General features: G+C 50.5%; 1 protein-coding gene across 26 annotated transcripts in view; it reads left to right on the plus strand.

Annotated features, from left to right (window-relative positions):
- Nucleotides 1-1,118: 1,118 nt before the first annotated feature.
- TCOF1 (treacle ribosome biogenesis factor 1) overlaps nt 1,119-21,904 on the plus strand; it is a 38,362-nt gene continuing 17,576 nt past the window's right edge. For 20 of the 26 annotated variants that reach the window (XR_012489839.1, XR_012489840.1, XM_074313758.1 and 17 more), the window contains exons 1-15: nt 1,119-1,324; nt 3,691-3,746; nt 6,529-6,668; nt 9,902-9,975; nt 10,690-10,858; nt 11,457-11,530; nt 13,420-13,650; nt 15,211-15,420; nt 15,610-15,819; nt 16,009-16,230; nt 16,366-16,569; nt 16,709-16,891; nt 17,058-17,309; nt 17,400-17,558; nt 21,687-21,821. Coding sequence is in view for 24 of the 26 variants with exons in the window: in XM_074313758.1 (XP_074169859.1) it covers nt 1,217-1,324; nt 3,691-3,746; nt 6,529-6,668; nt 9,902-9,975; nt 10,690-10,858; nt 11,457-11,530; nt 13,420-13,650; nt 15,211-15,420; nt 15,610-15,819; nt 16,009-16,230; nt 16,366-16,569; nt 16,709-16,891; nt 17,058-17,309; nt 17,400-17,558; nt 21,687-21,821 (2,427 nt within the window). In the remaining 2 variants the exon portion in view is untranslated. The remainder of the gene's footprint in view (nt 1,325-3,690; nt 3,747-6,528; nt 6,669-9,901; nt 9,976-10,689; nt 10,859-11,456; nt 11,531-13,419; nt 13,651-15,210; nt 15,421-15,609; nt 15,820-16,008; nt 16,231-16,365; nt 16,570-16,708; nt 16,892-17,057; nt 17,310-17,399; nt 17,559-21,686; nt 21,822-21,904) is intronic. The other 6 variants (XM_074313778.1, XM_074313779.1, XM_074313773.1 and 3 more) reach the window with 5 other exon arrangements.

A 21,904-nucleotide genomic window follows, 5' to 3' on the forward strand; every position in this document is an offset into this window, starting at 1 on the left:
TTCATACTGTCTTCAGATTCTCAACCAGGCCATGGCTTTAAGAACAGCTCATTCCAATATTCCCCAGCCTGGCTCATCCTCTCCCTGACAACCTCCTCTCAACAACTACAACAGCCTCTAGCTTTTTTTCTCTGCAAATCCATCCTCCACACTTGGGTCATAGCAATTTTTTAAAAACACAAACACAGGCCACCCTCCTGCATAACGCTGGTCAGAGACTGTCTATCTATTGCTTTTGGAGTAAAGTGCAAACTCTGCTGGGGGGCCGGGGGGTAAGGGGGTGCTGTAGGCCCTGTTTATTTCTCCATCCCCTTGCATCCTCACTTGTTCCCTCTCCCTCCACCAACTCTACAGCCCAACAGCACAGATTGGGTTCTATGTTCGGGTTTACCAACCTATACCAACTTATCTACGGCTTCTCCTGTCTATTCTCAGGTAGTGCCCTCTGCCTGGGATGCCAGTTCTGTCCTCTGCTCCCAGAAATTCCTACTCCAAATTTAAGCCTCGTCTTAGATGTCTTTTTGGGGTTAGGTGCCCCTGGTCCCTGCTCCCATAGGCTCTGCCTTTCCCCGACAGTGCACATAAGGGATTGAATCATAGTTGCTTGGTTACCAAGTCTCTTGTCCCTGTGAGTTTTGAGGGCAGCCGCCATGGCTTATTTGTCTTTTTATCCCCCCATCCTACTAGCCACGCGCTAGCTCAAGGTATCGTGCTCAATAACAATTTGTTCAGTGAATGAATGATAATGACAAGTAGTTTCTGGTTCATGAGTCCTGAAAAAGTGTGAAATGAATAAATGAGTTGGTAACTGGAAGTTCAAGTCTAGAAAGAGATGCAGATTAGGATGTTCAGAGATGAATAAAACTCCATAGCAGCCATCAGGGAGCTAACATGGAAGAGCAATCCCTTCAAGGATCAAGTCTGAAGGATTTAAGAGGGAGTCATACTTAGGGATCAAGGCCGGCCTAGTGGGCGGGTCCAGATCTAAACACGCCCCCCACCAATAGGAGGTCTCGTTGCCCTCCGAGCCTCCGCCCCTTTCACCCGCCGGGGCCGGACCCCTCCAGAAGATTAGACTACATTTCCCGGTGTGCCACGCGGCCGGGCGAAAGAGGAGCCGGAAGTGGGGCTCGTGAGGTCTAAGGGCACGAGGGAAGTGGCCGGCGTGGACTGACGTGGGGTGTGCTGGTGAGCGGTCCGGCCGCAGGTCGTGGGCATGGCTGAGGCCAGGAAGCGGCGGGAACTGCTTCCCCTGATCTACCAGCATCTGCTGCAGGCGGGCTTTGTGCGTGCGGCGCGGGAAGTGAAGGAGCAAAGCAGTCAGGTAAGCGTGCGCAGGCCGTGTGCGAGGGCCGCGTGCAAGATCTGGGAGAGGTGTGGCCCGCGCCCCCTCTCCTGGCGGCCTGGCGGAAGCCCAGAGCCGGATCCCCCGGCCACCAGGGGTGCCGAAGGAGCCGCAGCCTGTCTCCCGCTGTGGCTCCCAGTCCCTCTGGGCCTCAGTTTCCCCATCTGTGCAGTGGGCGTGCAGGGACGTGTGATCACACGCGCAGGACTTTGTAATTCCCGCGTCCAGTACCTCCACCCTCTTCCTGGTAGCGGCGATTTAAAGTTTCCTGGGTTCCCGGGCCACGTGGCTCGGCGCGGCCCCCTGGGGCGAGACTGTAGCTGCGAGTCTGAGGGGTGGATTACGACCAGCCCCAGGGGGCGAAGGAGAGTGCCAAGAGAAGAGGTCTGTGGCTCCTTAAATGAGCTGGAGCTCCAGCCCTTAGTAGTTCTGTACTGAGTCGGACAGCTTTGGGGTTCGAACTCGTGTAATCACTTCTTCATTCATTCTTTAAACAACCTCATCTGGCGCTCGGTGCTGGTGATGAAATGGTGAGCACTGTTCCCCAGCCCTTTTAGAGTTTACAACCTAAATCTAATAGGAGAGATAGACGTAAATCAAAGAATCACAGAAGTCACTGTACATTTAACACTACAGTAAGTGGCAAGAATGAGAGGCATAGAGTACTGAGACAGGGACGGCAGATTGCCCTTGTGAGGGACATCCAGGACTGCTTTCCTGAGGAAATGGATGTTGATTTGAGATCAGAGAAGGGAGGTGGATATTCCAGGCAGAAATGCAAATGCCCTGTGGTGGGAGAGAGCTTGTTATGTACTGTTGGCCCTGGGAATGTCCATTGTGGCTGAAATGTGGAGTACAGGGGTGACAGAGGTCCCTGGGGGGGATGGGGGGTGCTGGCTGGATCCCAATTGTAGGCAGTTTGGTTTTAATCTGAAGACCAGCGGTAAACCCCTGGAGGGTTTTAAGCTGGTGAAGTGATTACCCGATTAGTCATATCCCTTTGGCTGTAGTGGAAGCGCTAGTCCTAATGCTTGCTTGCTCGGGGCCTCCTGGAGCGCCTAAAGGGTAATGGGCCCTAAGAGATGCCCACACTGGACCTCCATTGCCCTTCTTACCCCACTTACATCCCTTAACAGCTGAGGAGGACAAAAGACAGTACCTGTCTTCATTAGGACATTTGCCTAGGCAAAGGTATCCTGCCCTGGTGGAGCATACCTTCAAGCAGGAGCAGACAAGTGACAAATATTTAAAAAGTTAATGACACAGTGTGTTAGGTGATGGTAGGTGCTAGCTATAAAAATAATTATAAGTAGGGTGGTCAGGAAGCCCCACTGAGAAGATGACATTTAGGAAGAGACCTGAAGGGAGAAAGTGAGTGAGTCATGTCGTTAACAGGGGAGAGCATTCCAGACAGGAAGAATAGCAGGCCCTGATGAGGGCAGGGTGGCCTGACACACTTGAGGGACAGTTAGGAGACCAGTGTGCCTAGGATGGAACAGAGTGAAACTGGCACTGGAAGTCTCAGGGTTTCTGGCTCACCGTGCTGAGCAATGACTAGATTATGTCATTCAGGCCTGATAGCTACCTGCTAGGTGGGTATGTCATAAAGAAGGAACTTGAAGTTTAAAGAGGTGAGGAGATTAGCCCAGCCAGTTAACGGAGGAGTTCTGCCAGATTCTGTGTGCACCCTCTTGGCTACCCTACCCAGATCCCCAACACCCTCTGCCCTAGCTGCACATTGCTCACTAAACCGCCTTGGGGCACTTGACACCTGGGTTCTTGACATTTGCAGAGACAATAGGCCCTCTGACCTTGGCTCCAAAGGCCTGGGTTCTACCTGGTTCCCTCTGCTTCTCCCAAGGGACTGAAACCTTCCAGTCACTTCCCACTGGATGAGTGAGTGGACTGCGGTCATGCCACCTGGATGCCTCAGGTGTCTGGGCTGTGATTCATACTGTCCTGGGGAGATTGACCAGCTGTCCTTTAAAAGCCTTTTGAAAGGTCAGGGGTAGAAAAAGCCCCGTCTTGTGGCCTCCAAGCATGGAGAGTGCCAGGGAGGCTGGGGGCTGGATAAATGCTAGCCTGGAACATTCCAGCTCCAGTCTCTCAAAGGCACCTCTCACAAACATGTTGTCGTAAAAGGTTTTAACTGGAAATACTTGCCTTGCTTGTCTCTGGCAGGTTTGGGTGGTACTGGCAGGGTCAAGCAGACATATTCCCCAAAGCAAAATAACCTCCTTCTCAACCACTTATCTGTGCAAGTCTTGAGGTTGTAGAGAGGGGCCCAAGGAGGACCCTTGCTGTGCTCGGGGATTAATTGCTGCTTTCTTTTTATTTCTCTGCAGAAAAGTTTCCCAACTCAGCCTGTAACCCTTCTGGACATCTATACGCACTGGCAACAGTAAGTCTGATGGGGCTGAAGGGTTAGAGTAAGGACACCCCAAGCTATTAGCTTGGAATAAGCTAGGGTACTAATCTGCTCTAAGATCTGTCCCCAGAGCCCACTGTGGACACCATCATCACCCCCGAGAAGCCAGGTCACATGTATGGGTGTCTGGTAGTGGGAGAGGACATTGAGAGGTATGATGAATGTTAAATAACAATAAGGACAAAAGCTTCTCAGCATTTGTTATTCAGTCAACAAACATTAATCTCTTAATGAATGTCAGGCCCTGTTCTAAGCACAGGGGTTCTAACCATGAGTGAGACAGACATGGTTCCTTCCTTCCTGGAGTTGACATTGGAATCAGGGAGGTAGGCATGCATCAAAGAATGACACAAAGGAATGTAAAATTATAATGGCAGTAAGGATTATAGAAAGAAGGCCAAAACCACAGAAATATCATTTAGGGTTTTAGGGGAAACCTCCCTTAGGTGACCTTTGATTTGACAGCTGCAGGGAGAGGGGGCATGAACTAGGCGATAGGTATGGAGAAGAAGAAGTTTCCTGGCAGAGGAAACTGCTGGTGCTGAGGCCTATAGCCTGTGGGCACATTATAGATGAGGCTGGGCCGTCGGCAGGGCCCACCCCGGGTAAGACCTGATCGTCCATGGTGAGAAGTTGTATCTTTATCCCAAAAGCCGTGAGAGCCATGGAACGGTGAAGCAGAGTGGTAAGATCGGTCTGCAGCCTGGTGAGATTGGCTGGGGCTGGGGACAGGAATCACAGGAGGCAGAAAGTGGATCCCAGGAATATTCGGGGATAAAACCAGGATCTGTGGATGGTTTGGAGAGGCAGTCAGGTCGACTCCCAGGTGTCTGGCTTGCGCATGGAGCTGGAAGGGAGCCTGATTTGGAGGGAAAGACTTCAAGGACATGTTTGAATGTGAAATGTCTGTGAAACACGTAGAACTTATAGTTTTCAAGGAAGAGGAAATAATCCAAGTGTGTATCCACAGAGGAATGGTTTGAGAATGGAGGAGGGGATAATTGTATTCTCTCCATGCACTGGCCTGACCACAGCCAACGAGGGCAGTGAAGGACCTGTAGTCATAGCCCATGAGGAATGATGGAGAATACTGAGTTGTCCGTGATGGAAAAGAGATGGCAGAGGGGCAGGTCAGGGACCACACTGTGTACATCCCTGCAGACACGAGTGCTGTGTTCTCTAGGGCCCTGGGAGACTGCGGGGAGGATCTGTCTGCACCTGCTTTAGGAACACAGCTTTCAGCTTCTGAGCCCTTGGTCATCAGAGCTATCCCAAAATGAGATAGCCTACAGTGGGAGTGGTGAGCTTCGTGTCGTGAGGTGCATAAGCAAAGGCAGGAATGGTATGGATGGGATCCCAGCTTCTAGTGGAGAACTAAGGTCTGAAAGCCCTGTCAGCCCTCAGTTCTTTGCATCTCCTCGGCTGCTAAAGTGAGCACAGGGCATACCACACATTTGCTTGCCCTCACCCTCTCCAACTTGCTCAGGTGTCTCATGTGTTGTTCACAGCACTTCCACAGAGAACCGCCTCAGTAAGCTGTATCACAAGCCCTTCCCTGCCCCTGTCCCCTCATTCATGAGTGGGACGAGAACCTCCTACCCACCCGAGGCAGCCTAGCCTAGTGGTTCCTGACAAATTCAAACCTAGTGACTAGCTGACCTTGGGCTCCCAAGTTGTGTCTTCATCTGTAAAGTGAAGATAATAATAGTGAATGAAGTGCTAAACCTGGCTGTTGGGGGCATTTCCCCTCCCCCAGTATTTATTGAACACCTACTAGGAGCCAGGACTGTTCTTGATAGGACTAGGAACAAACCAGAGAAAAATTCCTGCCCTTGTGAAACTTACATTCTACTGGGAAAAGAGAGGCAGAAGAAGTTGATACATGTAATAAATGAAATCTGTTTTTAGCAAGAGCTTCTCAACAAGCACCCTGCCTGGGAACCAGGGACCTGAGCAGCGCATCCCAAACTGGCAGAGCAATGTCTATCGCAGCTGGACTACATGGGGCATAGACAGCGTGACTCTTGCAGCGGGAGGGTGGGGTCAAAGGAGCTGACACTTGAAAGTTCCTGGGACTCAGCCGTCTGAGTGCTTATCCTGTTAATTCCCCCAACTTAACTCTTTGACCCTGGGCAAGCCACTCAATCATTCACATTTTGAGACATATGCTGTGTGCTAAGGATGCCTTAGTGAGCTAGGAAAGGTTCCCGCCAGCCCTCCCCACGCCCGGGGCCTTACTGTGTGGTGGGGGCATCAGGCAGGAAGTAAGTAAAATAACAAGAGAGAAAGTATTCTGAAGAAAATGAAACAGGATGACAGGGCAGAGAATGTCTTAGGGGAGGAAGTGACGAGGGAGGGCCTCTCTGAGGAAGCTATATTGGAGCTGAGGCCTGAAGGAGAAGAAGGACCTGGTCAGGTCTTCCAGGAAGGTGCCGGAAGTTCTGGGGGAGGGAGAAGCCTGGACGGCCCTGTGAAGTGCCTACAAGTGCCAGCACATACCACTGTTATGGCTACTCTTACTATATGTTCCTGACCATTCCTGATTATTTTGAAGTTTACTAGACAATTATAAAAACACTATGAAATGAGTGAAAATGCAGAATTGTATCTACACTGTGCCTTCAATAGCTGTTTAAACTCTCTCTATTCGTATTTCCTTTGGAGGGGTGGGAGGATGAGGGAAGGTCTTGCTTTTCAAATCTCCTGGAGTTGTCCGTGTTACCTGGTTGGTATAGCCAGTCACCTTGTCCTGTAGAACCTCAGAAGTTGGCCAGAAGCGGAAGGCAGAGGAAGATGCAGCGCTGCAGGCCAAGAAGAACCGTGTGTCAGATCCCATTAGCACCTCGGAGAGCTCAGAGGAGGAGGAAGAGGCAAAGGCTGAAACCGTCAAAGCCGGTAAGAGCCCTGCGTGTTGGGCCCCATCCTCGGTGCTTGTGGGGGCTCAGCCCAGGGCCCGGCCCCTTTTGGGAACAGGCTTTTAGATATTGGATTGTTCCAGGGGGAGCCCACCTTCAGCTTCTTCACTGAGCCCGAGGAAGACCAGGACCTTTTAGGGGGAAGATCAGAAGGGCCCACATATCTATTTCAGTATTTATTTGAGCCCTTTGTCATGCAAACATTGTGTCCCCAGTTGCTGGGGATCCGATGAACAAAATCCCAGACAGGCTCTTACAATCAAATTTGGGCCCAGGAGCTGCATTTAGACAAGCCCTCTGGTGATTATAATAAAGGTGGAAAGAAGCCCACATTTTCAGAACTGCTCAATTTCAGAGAGGGCACCTGGTGGATACCTCTTCTGTGTGGCCTGTGGAGTTGCTGATCTTCCTGTCGTTTTGGATGCGTACCCGTTAGTCTGGGAGGCTGTCCTGGGCATTCTGGTTCCATAGGGGTGACCCAGTGAGGCCTTCACACCCACTCTCCCCGAGTTCTCAGGGAAATTTGTGCTTTAACCAACAGTAGTTGTAATTCCACAGAGGAATCATCATTCTTCTCTGTATTGTATTGTTTTTGCTTACATAGGAAGTAATGTCTTAATTTTTAAATATATTTTCTGATTTTAAAAGAACTATAGACTATATTAGGGAGTATTCATTATAGAATATATGTGAATTACTTTTTAAAAAAGGCAGGAAAACATTACCTATATTCTTGCCACCTATAATTTGGCAAATTATTCTTCCATTTATTTTTCCTGAGGGTGCTTTTAAAACATTTGCAATCGTACTGAATATATATTCTGCATCTTAATCTTAAAATTACAAATGCAAAATACGTTCACTTTGAACCATACAGAAACATAGAAGAAAAATGGGAGGTTTCCTCTTTTACCCTCCTCCTCTTTCATCCCCTAAAAGTATCTCTTGGTAGGTAACCTTAAAACTTTCTCCTTTGCCTGTACAGCCGCCCATACATGCATACATACAAGGTGTGATCAAACAATATGGTGAATGTTTAAATAAAAAAAAGTTTTTATTACAGTAAAAGACACATTGCCATTAATCCCCCTCAGAATATTCCCCCTCGCTTCGAACACACTTATCCCATCGTTCTTGCCACTTTCTGAAGCAGTTCTGGAAGTCCTCTTTCGTGAATGTTTTTAGTTGTGCTCTCATGGCTGCCTCAATGTCCTCAATCATTTTAACTTGGGGGAAGAGCCAGAAGTCGCACGGTGCCATATCCAGTGAATAAGGTGAATGAGGACACACTGTAATGTTTTTATTTGACAGAAATTGCTGTACCAAAGTGATGTGTGACTCGGAGTGTTGTCATGATGGAGGATGATTTATGGCACACTTTAAAACACACCTTCTCTCGGGTGACCGGATGGCTCAGTTGGTTAGAGCGCAATCTCTGAACAGTAGGGTTGCCAGTTCGATTCCCAGAAGAGCCAGTGAGCTGCACCCTCCACAACTAGATTGAAGACAATGAGCTGCAGCTGAGCTGTCAGTGGAGAGCACGAGCTCTCAACAACAAGGTTGCCAGTTGACTCCCACATGGGATGGTGGGCTGTGCCCCCTGCAACTAAGATTGAGCTGCGCCCTCCACAACTAGATTGAAGGACGACGACTTGGAGCTGATGGGCCCTGGAGAAACACACTGTTCCCCAATATTCCCCAATAAAATTTATTAAAAAAAATAAAAAACACCTTCTCTCAACAGTAGCTCACACCTGACTGACTCACCGAACAAGTTGAAACTTGTCACCCTGTTACTAAGTACGTTCAATACGCCATTTCCCGTATTGAAAAATCCCTGCCTTCCCAATGGGTGGTACTTGGCAACAGCATTCACTGTAATTTTTTTATCACAACGGAAAGGCTCTGTGTCGCACATCACTTCTGGTATATGGCAATTTCTGTCAACATTACTGTGTGTCCTCATCTTCCTTATTCACTGGATCTGGCACCATGTGACTTCTGGCTCTTCCCCAAAGTCAAAATGACCATGGAAGTTAAACATTTTGAATCGATTCAGGACATTGAGGCAGCTACGACAGCACAACTAAAGACACTCACGAAAGAGGACTTCCAGAACTGCTTCAGAAAGTGGCAAGAATGATGGGATAAGTTTGTTCAAAGCAAGTGGGGAGTATTTTGAGGGGGATTAATGGCAATGTGTCTTTTACTGTAATAAATTTTTTAAAATTTAAACATTCACAGTATTTTTTGATCACGCCTCATACATATCTATATACTATTTAAAAGAAATATAGAATTTCTTACTGGCTACTTGGTATTAACGAATTTTTAAAGCTGATAATGCAATCATAATTCTTTTTAAAAGAGTCCTCATTGAGAGAAACATACTGAAATGTGGGCAACATGATGTCTGGCGTTTTCTTCATAATACTCAATGGGGAAGGGCGAGTGAGAGAATAGCTGAAATAAAATTGGCCCCAAGTTGATAATGTTTAGAGCTGGGTGGTTCAGTATACTTCCTCTCTACTTAGGAATGTGCTTAAAATTTTCCCCAATTAAAAAAAGAGATGGAGTTAAATGCCAGGAAAATAATTATATCATGCCATTCATCTTAACCATCCTTTTTATTTCACAGCATATCTTAGAAATCTTTTCCTATCTGAGATTGAAGGGATGTAAAAGCACCAAGAATCTAGAAATCTCACCATGTAACCGGGTCCCCAGTCTCATGGTTCAGCTACCTCCCCACTAAGAAACCATTTAAATTCCGAGCAGCTTTCTCTGCGAACCTGGGGCTGGTGGGCTGACCACTGCCCCTGTCTTGCTGAGCGACTGTCAGGGCTCCGCGGTTGCCTATGGGAATGGCACCGCCTGGAGTTGTGCAGTGCCTTTGTGGTGGCATGCGGCAGGACCATGTGCCAATCCTTTTCCTCTGGGGGCTCCAGGGTCTCATGCTACCAGGGAGTTGCGCCTCCATCAGGGATGCAGACGTGGAGATTTCGTGTTGCACCTCTCCCTCCTTCCCTGTCCTAGTGGACGTGGCTAATGCACCACAGTGCTCTTTCCCACAAGTCTGGGCTCAGCCCCAGATCCTTATCCAGAACTAGACAGCCTCACCAATTGAATTGTTAGGTGAGCTGGAACCTGTTTGCTGTTCTTAGGTGAGAAAAAGCTCACCTGGTTCATCCAGCGGGTGTTTGTGTCTTGCAGCCCCAAGACTAGCATCTACCAATTCCTCAGTCGTGGGGGCAGTACTGCCATCCAACATGAAAGAAAAAGCCAAGGTGAGTGGGACCGTGTTCCAAGCTATTACCCATGGGAGTTGAAGTGCTCCGTAGGGGACAGTCCCCTGTGTCAGAGAAGGATAAGGTTATGCATAATTGCTCAACCTGGATTCACAGCTCAGCCTTAGTCACCAGCTGTGTGATTTGGATGAGTCCCTTCACCTCTCTGGGCCTCAGTGTCCTTTTCTGTAAGATGGGGTGATGCCTACTGCCATGGGCCGTTGGGTACCTTATGCACCTGGAACAGATGGCTTCTCTTCGCCAGTTGACTCGGCAAATCTGTGCCAATAGTTACGTTCCGGGCACTGTGAAGCAGTGAGACACCATAGTGAAGAAGACACTTGTGGTTCTGCAAGCTCTAAAAGCATTTTCTAGACTGGAAATGAGTTAGAAAGGAGAGGATCATTTTCTGGTAATTCCTAAAGCAGTGTTACAGACATGTAAAGAATTGTGTCCCTGAAATTGCCTGCAGCATAAGCAACCATGTAAACCAAATAATGGAGTAATGGTGATAATGCTGCTTACCCTTAGCATGTCACTGTCCTGGTCAGGGGGGCACCATGTTTGGCCTCACTTGAAAGATAAAGAACAGAGACCTAGGGAGGTAATTTGCCCAATCTCACACAGCTAGGAAGTGGAAAGCTGGGTTCAGATGTGGTCTGTTTTCTCAGTTCACCGGGCCATACCCAAGTGTGGGTCACTTGTTTCCTGTAGGCAAAGAGCAAGACAGTGAACTCCATACCACACCCTGCCTCTGGGAAGGCAGTGGCCCACGTCCCCCCCGGGAAGTCAGCCAAGTCAGCAGGGCCCTCAGCAAATACCATCGTGGTCTCAGAAACTGAGGAGGGCAGCGTCCCGGCCCTTGGAACCACTGTCAAGCCTGGTGAGAAGCCCCCTGAGTAAGGGCAGGGTGGTGGGGGCAGGCCTGGGTACTGCTTTGTCAAGCTCTAGGACGTTCTGGAATTCAGAAGCTTGTGCTCGTCTCTGACAGTGAGGCCCCCCCCCACCTCAGGCCATTTTCCCATCTCCTCCACGAGGGCATATCAGATGCAGGGATGCATCAGGCTTTGCCGAGGGAGTTGAGCACCCGGGGTGGTGGTGAAGCGTCTTCTGTTTATTGCCCTCAGGTTTATACAAGGCCCACCTCAGGCTTAGAGACTAACCTCAGAGGTCTGGCTTAGCCTCCGTTTTTCATGTACAATAGGCATTTGCCCTGCCTTCCGTGTGTGATGGTGGAAGGAGATTTTCTAAGCTATCAGGTGCTGGTGCATGTGTGTTAGGACCTATTCTAGTCCTCCCAGGGCCTCATGGGTGTGCCGGAATGTACAGATACTAGTGGTACACACCTCAGCCGTGGTGCTTCAAGAAAGCGAGCTGAAGCTCAGCTCAAGAGCCCAGCACTGGCTCTGATTAGCCGGCGTGGGGGGCGCAGGCGGGTCTGGAAAGGGTGGCCCTCAGTGCCTTCCCTGTTCATCCCTCAGGAGTGGCATCGGCGGGCCAGGTCGACAGCTCCAGTGAGGACACCTCCAGCTTGAGCGATGAGACAGACGTGGAGGTAATTGCCATCCATCCTCAGGAGTTGCTCTCTGCAAACCTTTAACCCTCCCAGGAGCCTGGCTTCACAGACCAGTGGGACCAGATCAGTTCAGCAAGTGCTTGAGGGTGACCGGGAGCTGGGAAGGCTGAGGCCTGGAGAGGGGAGAGGAGCCAGATGCTGCTCTTTGCACTCTGGGTGTGAGAAGTGTCCAGGGTGGTAGGGCAGAGATGCCATCCTGTCTGTGAGGCAAAGGAACGCTTCTTGTGAGAGGTGGCGCTCAGGCAGGGTCTTGGGGCACAAGGGGCTTCACCACAAAGGGATGTAGGGGGAAGGGTGTTCAAGTAGGAATTGCTGTGCAAAGGCCCAGGGACAGGAGGGTGGCTGTCCCGTGGTACAGTCGGGGTACGGGGTGAGGCTGCTGAGGGGTTTCTGGGTCCACTGGCAGATGCCCGTCCTAGGTATTTGGCCCGAGATGGGCAGGTTTTTGTCTGTGGCCTTGTCTCTTCTCTGAACTGTGACCAGGGAGTCGTTTCTTGCTGTTTATCTGCCAAGAGCCAGGCCTTAGGTACAGTGGTAAGCAAGTTGGGTGGGGGGTTCCTGCCGCTGTGGGGAAGTGAAAGTTCCCTCAGAAATTTAACTACAGTGGTGATGGTTTCTGAGAAGGGCAAAGGAAGCGAGCCCTGAGGGGCACTAACAGGAAGTGATGTAGACAAAGGGACAGCATGGGCAGAGACAGGGACAAAGAGTTTGGTGCTTTTAAGGAACGTTGATCTATAATTCATGAATGTGGGGGGGGGGGGGGTGTAAGACAAGGTCAGAGGTAGCCAGGGGCCAGATCTACTGCCTGAAGGAGGTGATCGGGAGGGGAGGAGTTTAGGTTTTATTCTCCGGCTGTAGGGTTTCAGGCACATAGATAAGATGGCCTGATTTATGTTTCATGAAGTTCATTGGCTGTGGCCTGGATTGGAGGACAGAATGAGTGGTGAGACCTTGACGGACTGTTGGACTGTTGGAATATGCCGGCAGGAGGTGCTGGTGGCAGGCGCCAGGGCGCCCAGTGGGGAGAGGTTGGGAGGGAGAAGAAGCACGATTCAGGCATGGATTGATCTGGTGCCCAGAGCACTTCCCGCCTCTCCTCCTTCCTCACCCAGTAACCCACGAAGGTGGAGACACATTCCAGAGCAATACCTCACCCCTGTCTACCCCAGGCCTGACTGCAGGTGCTCCCCACATACTGTCCCCTGCCTTTGGGCCCTAGATACAGCCAGCCATAAGGACGCCTTGGGAAACCAGCAGTTAAACACGCGGCCTTAGTGGGCCAAAGGCCAGCACAGAGCTCCAGCAGCAGTAAGGAAGACTTTGAGTTAAAGAGATGGTTACCCCAGAAACCCAGGGTCAGGTGAGGTCTAACTGATAAGAGGTTGAGGTAGGGACTACTTGCCTTGGAAGCGTCAGACTTTTAGAAGTCTAAGAAAGGGCCCAGAGAGGGAAGGAATGTGCCCAGGGTATCTCAGCAAGACGGGTGTTGAGATCCTGGCCTCCTGGCCCTCGGGACGGCCACGTGATCAGATACTGTAGTTGAAGAGGCAGGAGAGGATGGCTTTCCTGATGGAGGTGCTACCTCTCTGTGCCAGGTGGCAGAGGAGCAAAGTGGGCGAGAGTTCTGCCCCCAAAGCCACACAGACATGGGCTCCCGTCGGTGATCTTCACCTTATTATCCGTCTTGAGTGAGTTAACCTCTTAGAGCCACTTGTGCTTTTCTGTAAAATGGATGTGAAGGTAGTGTCTGTCTCCGGCAGTTGTTTGAGAGTCAAAGGCATCGGGAAAGGGCTTTATAAACCTTGCAGCATCTTACACCCTCCTGGGGTAAGGATTATTCCTTCCCTAATTCCATCCACTTGTTCCAGGTGAAACCCTCGGTAAAACCACCACAGGTCAAAGCCTCGCCCGCCCCTGCCAAGGAGTCTCCAGGGAAAAGGGCAGCTGCAGCCCCTGGGAAGGCAGGGAATGTGACACCCCAAGTCAGGGGAGGTGCCCTGATCCCAGCTGACAAGGCCAAGAAGTCAGAAAAGGACTCGGAGAGCAGCGAGGAGGAATCTGAGAGTGAGGAGGAGGCCCCTGCAGGGAAGCTTGGCCAGGTGAGGCGCAGGGGAGGGCTGGCCCTCGGGGTCTTATGGGTTCCCAGCAGCCTGGAGCTGTCCCATGGCCCCCTGAGATTAGCGGAGTAGCTGTGTAATGAGCACCTCCTCTGCCAGAGAAGACTCCCCTTGGAGTTCGGGGAGAGGGTGTGAAACTTGAATGGCAAGAGCAGCTGGGCATATTTCAGCCACCTGTGGAAATCGCCTTCCTGCTCCAGCAGCAGCCTTGAATGGCTGCTTCCCAGAAAGTGAGGCTGCTTCCCCACTCTGTTAATAACTCCCCTTTACCTCAGTTTCCCTATCTAGTAAATGGGCTGCGGTCCTCATCCCAGCTAGTACTGCTGTGAAGGGACTTGAGAAGTTTTAATTGACTGGTCCTCTGACTTCTCAGGCCAAATCGTGGCTTGTTAGCTAACAGGAATTTGGTTACCTTCCATCTGCTGGGACCCCTTCCCCTGGGCGGGTGGCCAGGGCTGCAGCCCCCGAGGCTCTGGGTATATCCCAAGGGAGATCTGGAGGGGCTGGAAAGCTGTTGGAATCAGAGGAAAGAGGGAAAAGGATGGGTCAGACTGGTGATAAAAGGCCTCGGCATCCCTGAGCCCACCCAGATCAGGTCTAAGCGCGGAGATCCCACCCCACACCCAGACCTGGGGCAGTCTGGTTAGTGGGAGACATTCAATCAGATTGACTTTGCTAGATGTTAGTTCAAAAATTTGAAAAGGTGCAAGCCGAGTAAAGCTGTCTGAAGCAGCCTGCACCCTCTGCTTGGGAAGGTTCATAGAAGGAAAGTGATCAGAGCCGCTGATTTTCTAGTGTGATGGGGCCAAGTAGCTGTGACCTTTCTAAGGAAGACGAGGCCTGTAGCCACCGTGCCAAAGGCCTGAGGCCATGAGCAGAGCCTGACAACAGCAAGGAGTCAGTGGGTCAGTGAGGAGGAGGCCCAGGCCCTGGGGACCTTGCCCCATGAGACCAAGACAGGCTTCCCAGGGGTCCTCCAGCTGTCCACGTGTCGAAAACTCAGGGAGGGCCTCCCTCTGTCCCTTCGTCACTTTCGGACTCTCCACTCACCACAGCCAGGCTCCTCCCATTCCTCAGTCCCTCTGGGTCATTGCATACTCCCTCCCCTGAGCCCAGTCAGATATGCACCAGGGCCTGTGGCAGGACGGTACAGCAGTGGGTTGGCCAGGCACTGTGCTAATGCTTACAGAGCTTTCTCGCTGATTGGGCAGCCTAGCCAGGGACAGGCTGTAACACCCTGTGTGCAGGGCAACGTGGGGGCAGGGCAGGAGTGTCAGGGAGAACTGCCACAGGGAACTGGTGTCTGGGACCCAGAGGATGAGGCAGTGGTGGCCTCCTCCCAGGTGAAATGGGCATGAGGTGTGAAGGCCTCGGGAGGGAAAGTGTGGAGCCGATAGGCCAGGTCAGAGCACCAGTCAAGGTGAGTGAGGAGAGAAGCAGCGGGGTGTAGAGACCGCCCACTAAGACCTGGGCTTTATCCTTAAGGTGTCACCAAAGGGTTTCCTGGGGGAAGGGAACAGATTGTCCTTTCTCTTTTACTAGGTAAAGGCCTCAGAGAAGCTTGTCCAGGTCAGACCTGCCTTAAGTCCTGCCAAGGGGACTCTTGGGAAGGGGGCCACCCCGGCACCCTCTGGCAAGGCAGGGCCTGCAGCTGTCCAGGCCAAGGCAGGGAGGGCAGAGGAGGACTCGGAGAGCAGCAGTGAGGAGTCGGACAGTGAGGGCGAGGCACCAGCTGCCCAAACCCCACTTCAGGTGAGGCCTGGGGAGGGCGCCCATGCAGCCCATGTCCCTCCCAGAAGGCCTCTGAAGACTTGTTCTCCTGCTGAGCAAGAGCCCTTGGCACTGCGGTGTGTGGTACCCTTGGCCCTGTCTGGTCTCCTCTCCATCCTCACAGCCACACTCTGAGCTGCCTCTCCCCTGATTTTGCCTCTCTCATTCTAGGCAAAGTCCTCAGGGAAACCCCCCCAGGTCAAAGCAGTCTCAGCCCCTGCCAAGGGGTCCCCGAGGAAAGGGGTCGTCCCAGCACCCCCTGGCAAGGCAGGGCCTGCAGCTGTCCAGGCCAAGGCAGGGAAGCCGGAGGAGGACTCGGAGAGCAGCAGTGAGGAGTCGGACAGTGAGGGCGAGGCACCAGCTGCCCAAACCCCACTTCAGGTGAGGCCTGGGGAGGGCGCCCATGCAGCCCATGCCCCTCCCAGAAGGCCTCTGAAGACTTGTTCTCCTGCTGAGCAAGAGCCCTTGGCACTGCGGTGTGTGGTACCCTTGGCCCTGTCTGGTCTCCTCTCCATCCTCACAGCCACACTCTGAGCTGCCTCTCCCCTGATTTTGCCTCTCTCATTCTAGGCAAAGTCCTCAGGGAAACCCCCCCAGGTCAAAGCAGTCTCAGCCCCTGCCAAGGGGTCCCCGAGGAAAGGGGTCGTCCCAGCACCCCCTGGCAAGGCAGGGCCTGCAGCTGTCCAGGCCAAGGCAGGGAAGCCGGAGGAGGACTCGGAGAGCAGCAGTGAGGAGTCGGACAGTGAGGGCGAGGCACCAGCTGCAGCGCCTGTAACCGCGAACGCGCCTCAGGTGAGGCTGGAGTATACTGCACGGCCTCTGCCCTGCCTGCCAAGCTGCCTGTGGGCCTGTCCTCACCTGCTGTCTTGCCTCACACACATTGCCCCTGGGGCCGCCTACCCTGATCCTCTTCTTATTCACTCCCAGGCGAAGCCCTTGGGAAAAAACTCCCAGGTCAGAAGCACCTCAGCTGTGGCCTCTGGGAAGGGCACTGTCGCAGCAGCCCCTGGGAAGGCAAGGTCTGCAGCCGCTTTGACCCAGGCGGGGCATCAGGAGGAGGACTCAGAGAGCAGCAGCGAGGAGGACTCAGACAGCGACGGGGGGCCCCCAGCAGCTGTGGCCCCAGCCCAGGTGCGGCCCCTGCCTACCTATAAGGCTCTTCTATCCCCCTCAGTGCTGGGAGCCCCCTCCCTCTCTGCAGACTGTGACTGCTTGCCCTCTCTGTCTCTGGTGTCTCTGCACACAATCAATCCCATGTGTCTCATTCCAGGCAAAGTCCTCGGGGAAAGTTCTCCAGGTCAGATCTGCCTCAGGTCCTACCAAGGGTCCCCTGCAGAAGGCAGGGCCTGCAGCCCCCCAGGTCACGGTTGATAGGTCCAAGGAAGTCTTGGAGAGCAGCAGTGAGGAGTCAGACAGTGATGAAGAGGCATCCGCAGCCGTGACTCCAGCCCAGGTAAGGCTCCAGGAGGGGCCGCTATATAGTCTGACCCTGAGCCGCCCCCACTGGTCAGCTCCAAAGGGAGCTATGGAGAAGGACGGTAGTGGGGTTTCACCCTAGAACAGACGGGGGCTCTGAATGCAGGATCCTTCTCTAGCTTTTGACTTCTGTGTCCTCTCAGGCAAAACCGGCTATGAAAACTAAGGCCACAGCCTCCCCAAGGAAAGGCACCCCCACCACTCCCGCATCTGCTAAGGTCCCCCCAGTGCGAGCAGACACTCCAGCCCCCTGGAAAGCACGAAAAACGAATTCACCAGCCAGCACATCATCCCCAGCTCTGACCAGAGACACCCAGAGGCCAGGGGAGGGCTCTTCCAGCAGCGAGGAGTCAGAGAGTGAGGAGGAGGCAGCTCCTGCCGCTGCACGGGGACAGGTGAGGCCACGTGTGCTTGGCTGACTCAGGGCCAGCCCCCACGTGGTCCTTCAGGCACCTGTGACACACCTCTCTTCCTTATCATCCTAGGCAAAGTCTGTGGGGAAAAGCCTCACACCCACCAAGGCGCCCTCAGGACAAGGGAAGGCAAGGCCTTCCATGGCCCAGGTCAAAGGCGAGACGCACGAAGACTCAGAGAGCAGCGAGGAGGAATCAGACAGTGAGGAGGCTGCCTCGGCCCCAACACAGGTGAGGCCTAGGAAGAGCCGGCCCATCCCACCCACCCAGTGCCTGGGACAGGGCTGAGGATGGGCTTGGCCGCAGGGGCAGCTCCACTCAGCCTCATTCCCCACTTTTCACTCTGTTTCCTGCCCATCAGAGCTCCAGGGGCTCCCGTATGGCCTTTTGAGCTCCCGCTGATATTCCTTGTACTTTCCATAGGCTCCGCTGAGTACCTCGTCTGCCAGGTGCTCTCCTGTCGGGCTCCTGTGGCCCTAGCCCTCAGGAACTTCCCAGCCTAGAAGTGGGGTGTGGACATATACACGGATTATTCCAGCATGGGAATAGGGCTGAGATAGAGGGTGTGAACCTGGTCTAGCAGAGCATGGCCAGTGACAACATCTAGGGGTTTTTCAGAAGGGAAGACCTCTTAGAAGAAGTGACATGTAAACTGGGCTGAAAAAGTTGGCCAGGTGACATGGACTGTTCCAGGCTGAGAAACCCCAGCCCATGCAAAGGCCAGGGGGTGGAAGAGTGCCTGGCTTGGGTGAATTGCCCCAAGCACAGCATTCCAGTGGGATCACCGGGGAGACAGTGTGGTGGGGGCAAACTGCAGGGGGTTTGGAGCCAGACTGCCTGTGTTCGAGTCCCTAAAAAGTGATGTCATCCATCATGGCCTGTTAACTCTTCTGTAAATTGAAAATCAACCCTCATAGGGTTGACGTATTTAACAAGATCTCACCTGCCACACCGAGCAAGGGGCCTGCACACAGCAAGTTGTCGCATCTTCCCTGAGGTGGGCCAGGCTGCTGTGCCACAGCACCAAGCCTGGAAGAACTGGGAGAAGGGAAGGTAGCTCATTCCCTGCACTCACCCACCCACCGTTTATTGTTATTAATTGTCACTTTTTTTTTTTTCAATAACTGATCTAGAAATTAGTCATTTCTTTTTTCCCTGTACCAGAGCACACATTTCTATGGGGTTTTTTGGTCCCCCTCTATTACCTTGTGGGACCCAAGGTCCCATGATTCTTCTACTGAGGTTTAAAACTGCATGGGCCCTTTCAGAATCCCAGCCCAACAGGCTCCTGTCCCCTTTTTTCCAAGCTGTAGGCACATTCCAGAGCAATACTTTAAAAGTTTCATTGTGCTGATCGCTTAAATATTTGTCTTCCCATTTGAGCCTCTCACCTGTACCACGAGATGGGTGTTCATTTGCCTTGGTTTCTGGAAGAATAAATTGGAATTTAGAGGAGTTGTTTGGTGACTTGCTTCAGCTCAGCCACCAGTGAGGGTCAGAGCTGGGCCTGTGTCCCAGAGTGCCTGCCTCAAAAGCCTTTTGCTTTTCCCACTTCCTTCTGCTGCATCTTGGCCAAAACTTCCAGCTGCAGAAATGGTTATGGTTTGGGGCCTGACTTTCTCTCACAGTGAAGAATAGAGCAGCTAACCCCTCTCTAGGGGCTTAGCCTTCTAGCCTGATGCCCTGTTAGAAGATGGAACCTTTCCTCGCTTCAAGAGGTCTGAAGAGCCTCTTGCTAAAACAGGCAGGGCTGGTATCCTGTGGCATTGTTGTACTTGGTTATCATTTCTAGTGGCTTTTGTAGAAAATATATATAGTCATGTTGTCTGCAGAAAAGGACAGTTTTGCTTTTTCCTTTGTGATCTAGATGTCTTTTTCTTTTTCTTGCCTATTGCACTGACTATAACCTCTAGTACAGTGTTGAATAGTAGTGGTGAGAGCAGACACCCTTACCTTATTTCTAATCTTAGTGGTAAAGCATTTAGTCTTAACACTGTTGAGTATGATGTCTTCATAGATGCCCTTTATCAGGTTGAGAAAGTTTCCTTCTATTCCTGGTTTGTTGAGAGTTCTTGTGAGATGGAGTTGGATTTTTGTCAAACGATTTTCTCTATTGTAGTGACCTTATGCTTTTTTTTCCTTTGTTCTACTTACATGTTACATTAGTTGATTTTCATTTATTAAGTCAACCTTGAGATAAATCCCACTTGGCGGTGGTGTATACATGCACCTTTTTAATTTGTTGCTGGATTTGGTTTGCTTATCATGTGTTAAGGATTTTTGTATCTTTGTTCATAGAAATAATTGGTCTGTAGTTTTCTTGTGCTGTCTTTGCCTGGCTTTAGTGTCAGGGTGATACTGGCCTCATAAAATGAGTTGGATAGTATTCTTTCCTCTGTTTTCTGAAAGAGTTTGTGTTGGATTAGTACTATTTCTTTTTTAATAGAATTTACCAGTGAAGCCATCTAGGCCTGGGCTTTTTTGGGGTGGGGGGAGTTAATTACTAAATCAATTTCTTTCTTTTTTTTCTTTTTCGTATTTATTTATTTTGACCTTCAATATTATTTTATATTAATTTCAGGTGTACAGCATAGTGGTCACATATTTAGATAATTTGGAAAGTGATCCTGCTGACTAGTATAGTACCCACCTGGCACTATACATAGTTATTATCATTAAATCAATTTCTTTAATCGATATTGGTCTATTCAAATTTTTTTTTCCTTCTTGAGTCAGTTTATATTTTATGCCTTTTAATAACTTTGTGCATAGTTAGTAATTTGTGCCTTTCTAGAAATTCATGTTTTCATCTCAGTTGTCAATTTTGTTGGGACAATCCATTCATAATATTCCTTTATAATCCTTTTAATTTCTGTAGTCTATAGTGATGTCCTGCTTTCTTTCGTAATTTTTGGTAATTTGTGTCTTGTCCTAGTTCTTGGTCAGTCTAGCTAAAGACTTATCAATTTTGTGGTGTTTTTCAAGGAAACAACTTTGATTTCATTGAGTTTTCTCTATCATTTTCCTCTTTTTATTTCATTAATTTCCACTCAGATCTTTATTATTCCTTCCTTTACTTTGGGTTTGATTTGCTCCTTTTCTAGCTTCTTAAGGGGAGATTTAAATTTTTGATTTTAACTCTAATATAAGTATGTAAAGCTATCAATTTCCCTCTAAGGACTGCATTAACTTCATCCCATGAAATTTGAAATGTTGTTTTTATTTTTATTCTTTGAACTGTGGGTTTAGAAGTCGGTAATTTCCAAATATCTGGGATTGGGGCATTTCTTTCTGTTGTTGGTTTCTATTCTAATCCTGTTAATGGCTGGAGAACATATTTTATATGATTTCAGTCCTTTTACATTTATGGCACGTTGTTAGGTCAGGTTCGTCTTAGTGTCTTTTTTCTACAGAAAAGACATTACTCAGCTCTGGATGACCTGAGTGCTGTACTGATGAGCATCTTGGCCTTAAGTCATACATGGTCTAGGCTTTAAGGGATTTTCTTTCTTTAAGTCCTGACTCTCAATTTCATTTGTTCTCATGTGGAAGAGGGAATCTGGAATGTGGGGGATTTCTTCTGGCACTGATCAAATGACATCTCTGACGGAGGCAGGGGCCTTGACATGCTGCCGAAATCCTCATTCTGATTCACATTAGCAGGGCTTGCTTTCATGTTCCTGTCAAAGATTTCACTCTTCACTGCACTCATCCCTCTAGGTCTGTATTTGCTGGGGACCCTGACAGGCATTTTGGGAATTCCCTGGATATCAGTTTAGGTTAAGCTGAAGAAAAACTCAAACAACAATGGTTTTCTATCTTGTTCTGCCATCTTCAGTACCTGGCTCCCACCTCATAGACGGCTGCTTAAGCTCCAGCTATTACCTCAGCATTCCAGCCAGCTAGGAGGAAGAAGACACATTTCCTACATGTGTCAGAAAGTCGAATGTGTACTGGACTTACATTCCATTAGCTGGAACTCAATCATATGGCCACCTAGCTGAAAGGGAGCCTGGAAAACACCTTTGCTCTGGGTAGTCTTATGCTTAGCTAACACTAAGAAAAGTGCTCACAATAATGAGTTTGAGTGCTATTATGTACCAGAAACTATGTTAAACAGTGTGAATCTCTCACTTAATCCTCACAATAACCCTGTGGGTGGGCCTTAGTCTTATCCCTATTTTACAGAAGAGGAAACTGAAGCCCAGTGAGGTCAAATGGTTTGCCCAGCTTCACACAGCTATTAAATGGAGGCGCCAGAATCCAAATTCAGGCATCTGATTCCAGAATCAGCATTCTTGGCTGACTGCTGTACTGCATCTCACCTTCTCCCTTCTATAATTCCCTTTCTCCTTCCAGGTGAAGGCCTCGGTGAAAACCCCTCAGACCAAAGTCAACCCAGCTCCCACTAGAGTGGCTTCAGCCAAAGCAGCATCAGCTACCGGGAAAGTGGTCACTGCAGCTGCTCAAGCCAAACAGGGGTCCCCAGCCAAGGCAAGTGGGACCATAAGTCACAGGAAGTGCCAGGGGTGTGGTTGAGAGGAAGACCAAGCAGTGGCCCGAGCCTGGACGGGGCC

The sequence above is a fragment of the Rhinolophus sinicus genome, linkage group LG10 (genome assembly GCF_036562045.2).
Source record: "Rhinolophus sinicus isolate RSC01 linkage group LG10, ASM3656204v1, whole genome shotgun sequence".
Classification (NCBI taxonomy): domain Eukaryota; kingdom Metazoa; phylum Chordata; class Mammalia; order Chiroptera; family Rhinolophidae; genus Rhinolophus; species Rhinolophus sinicus.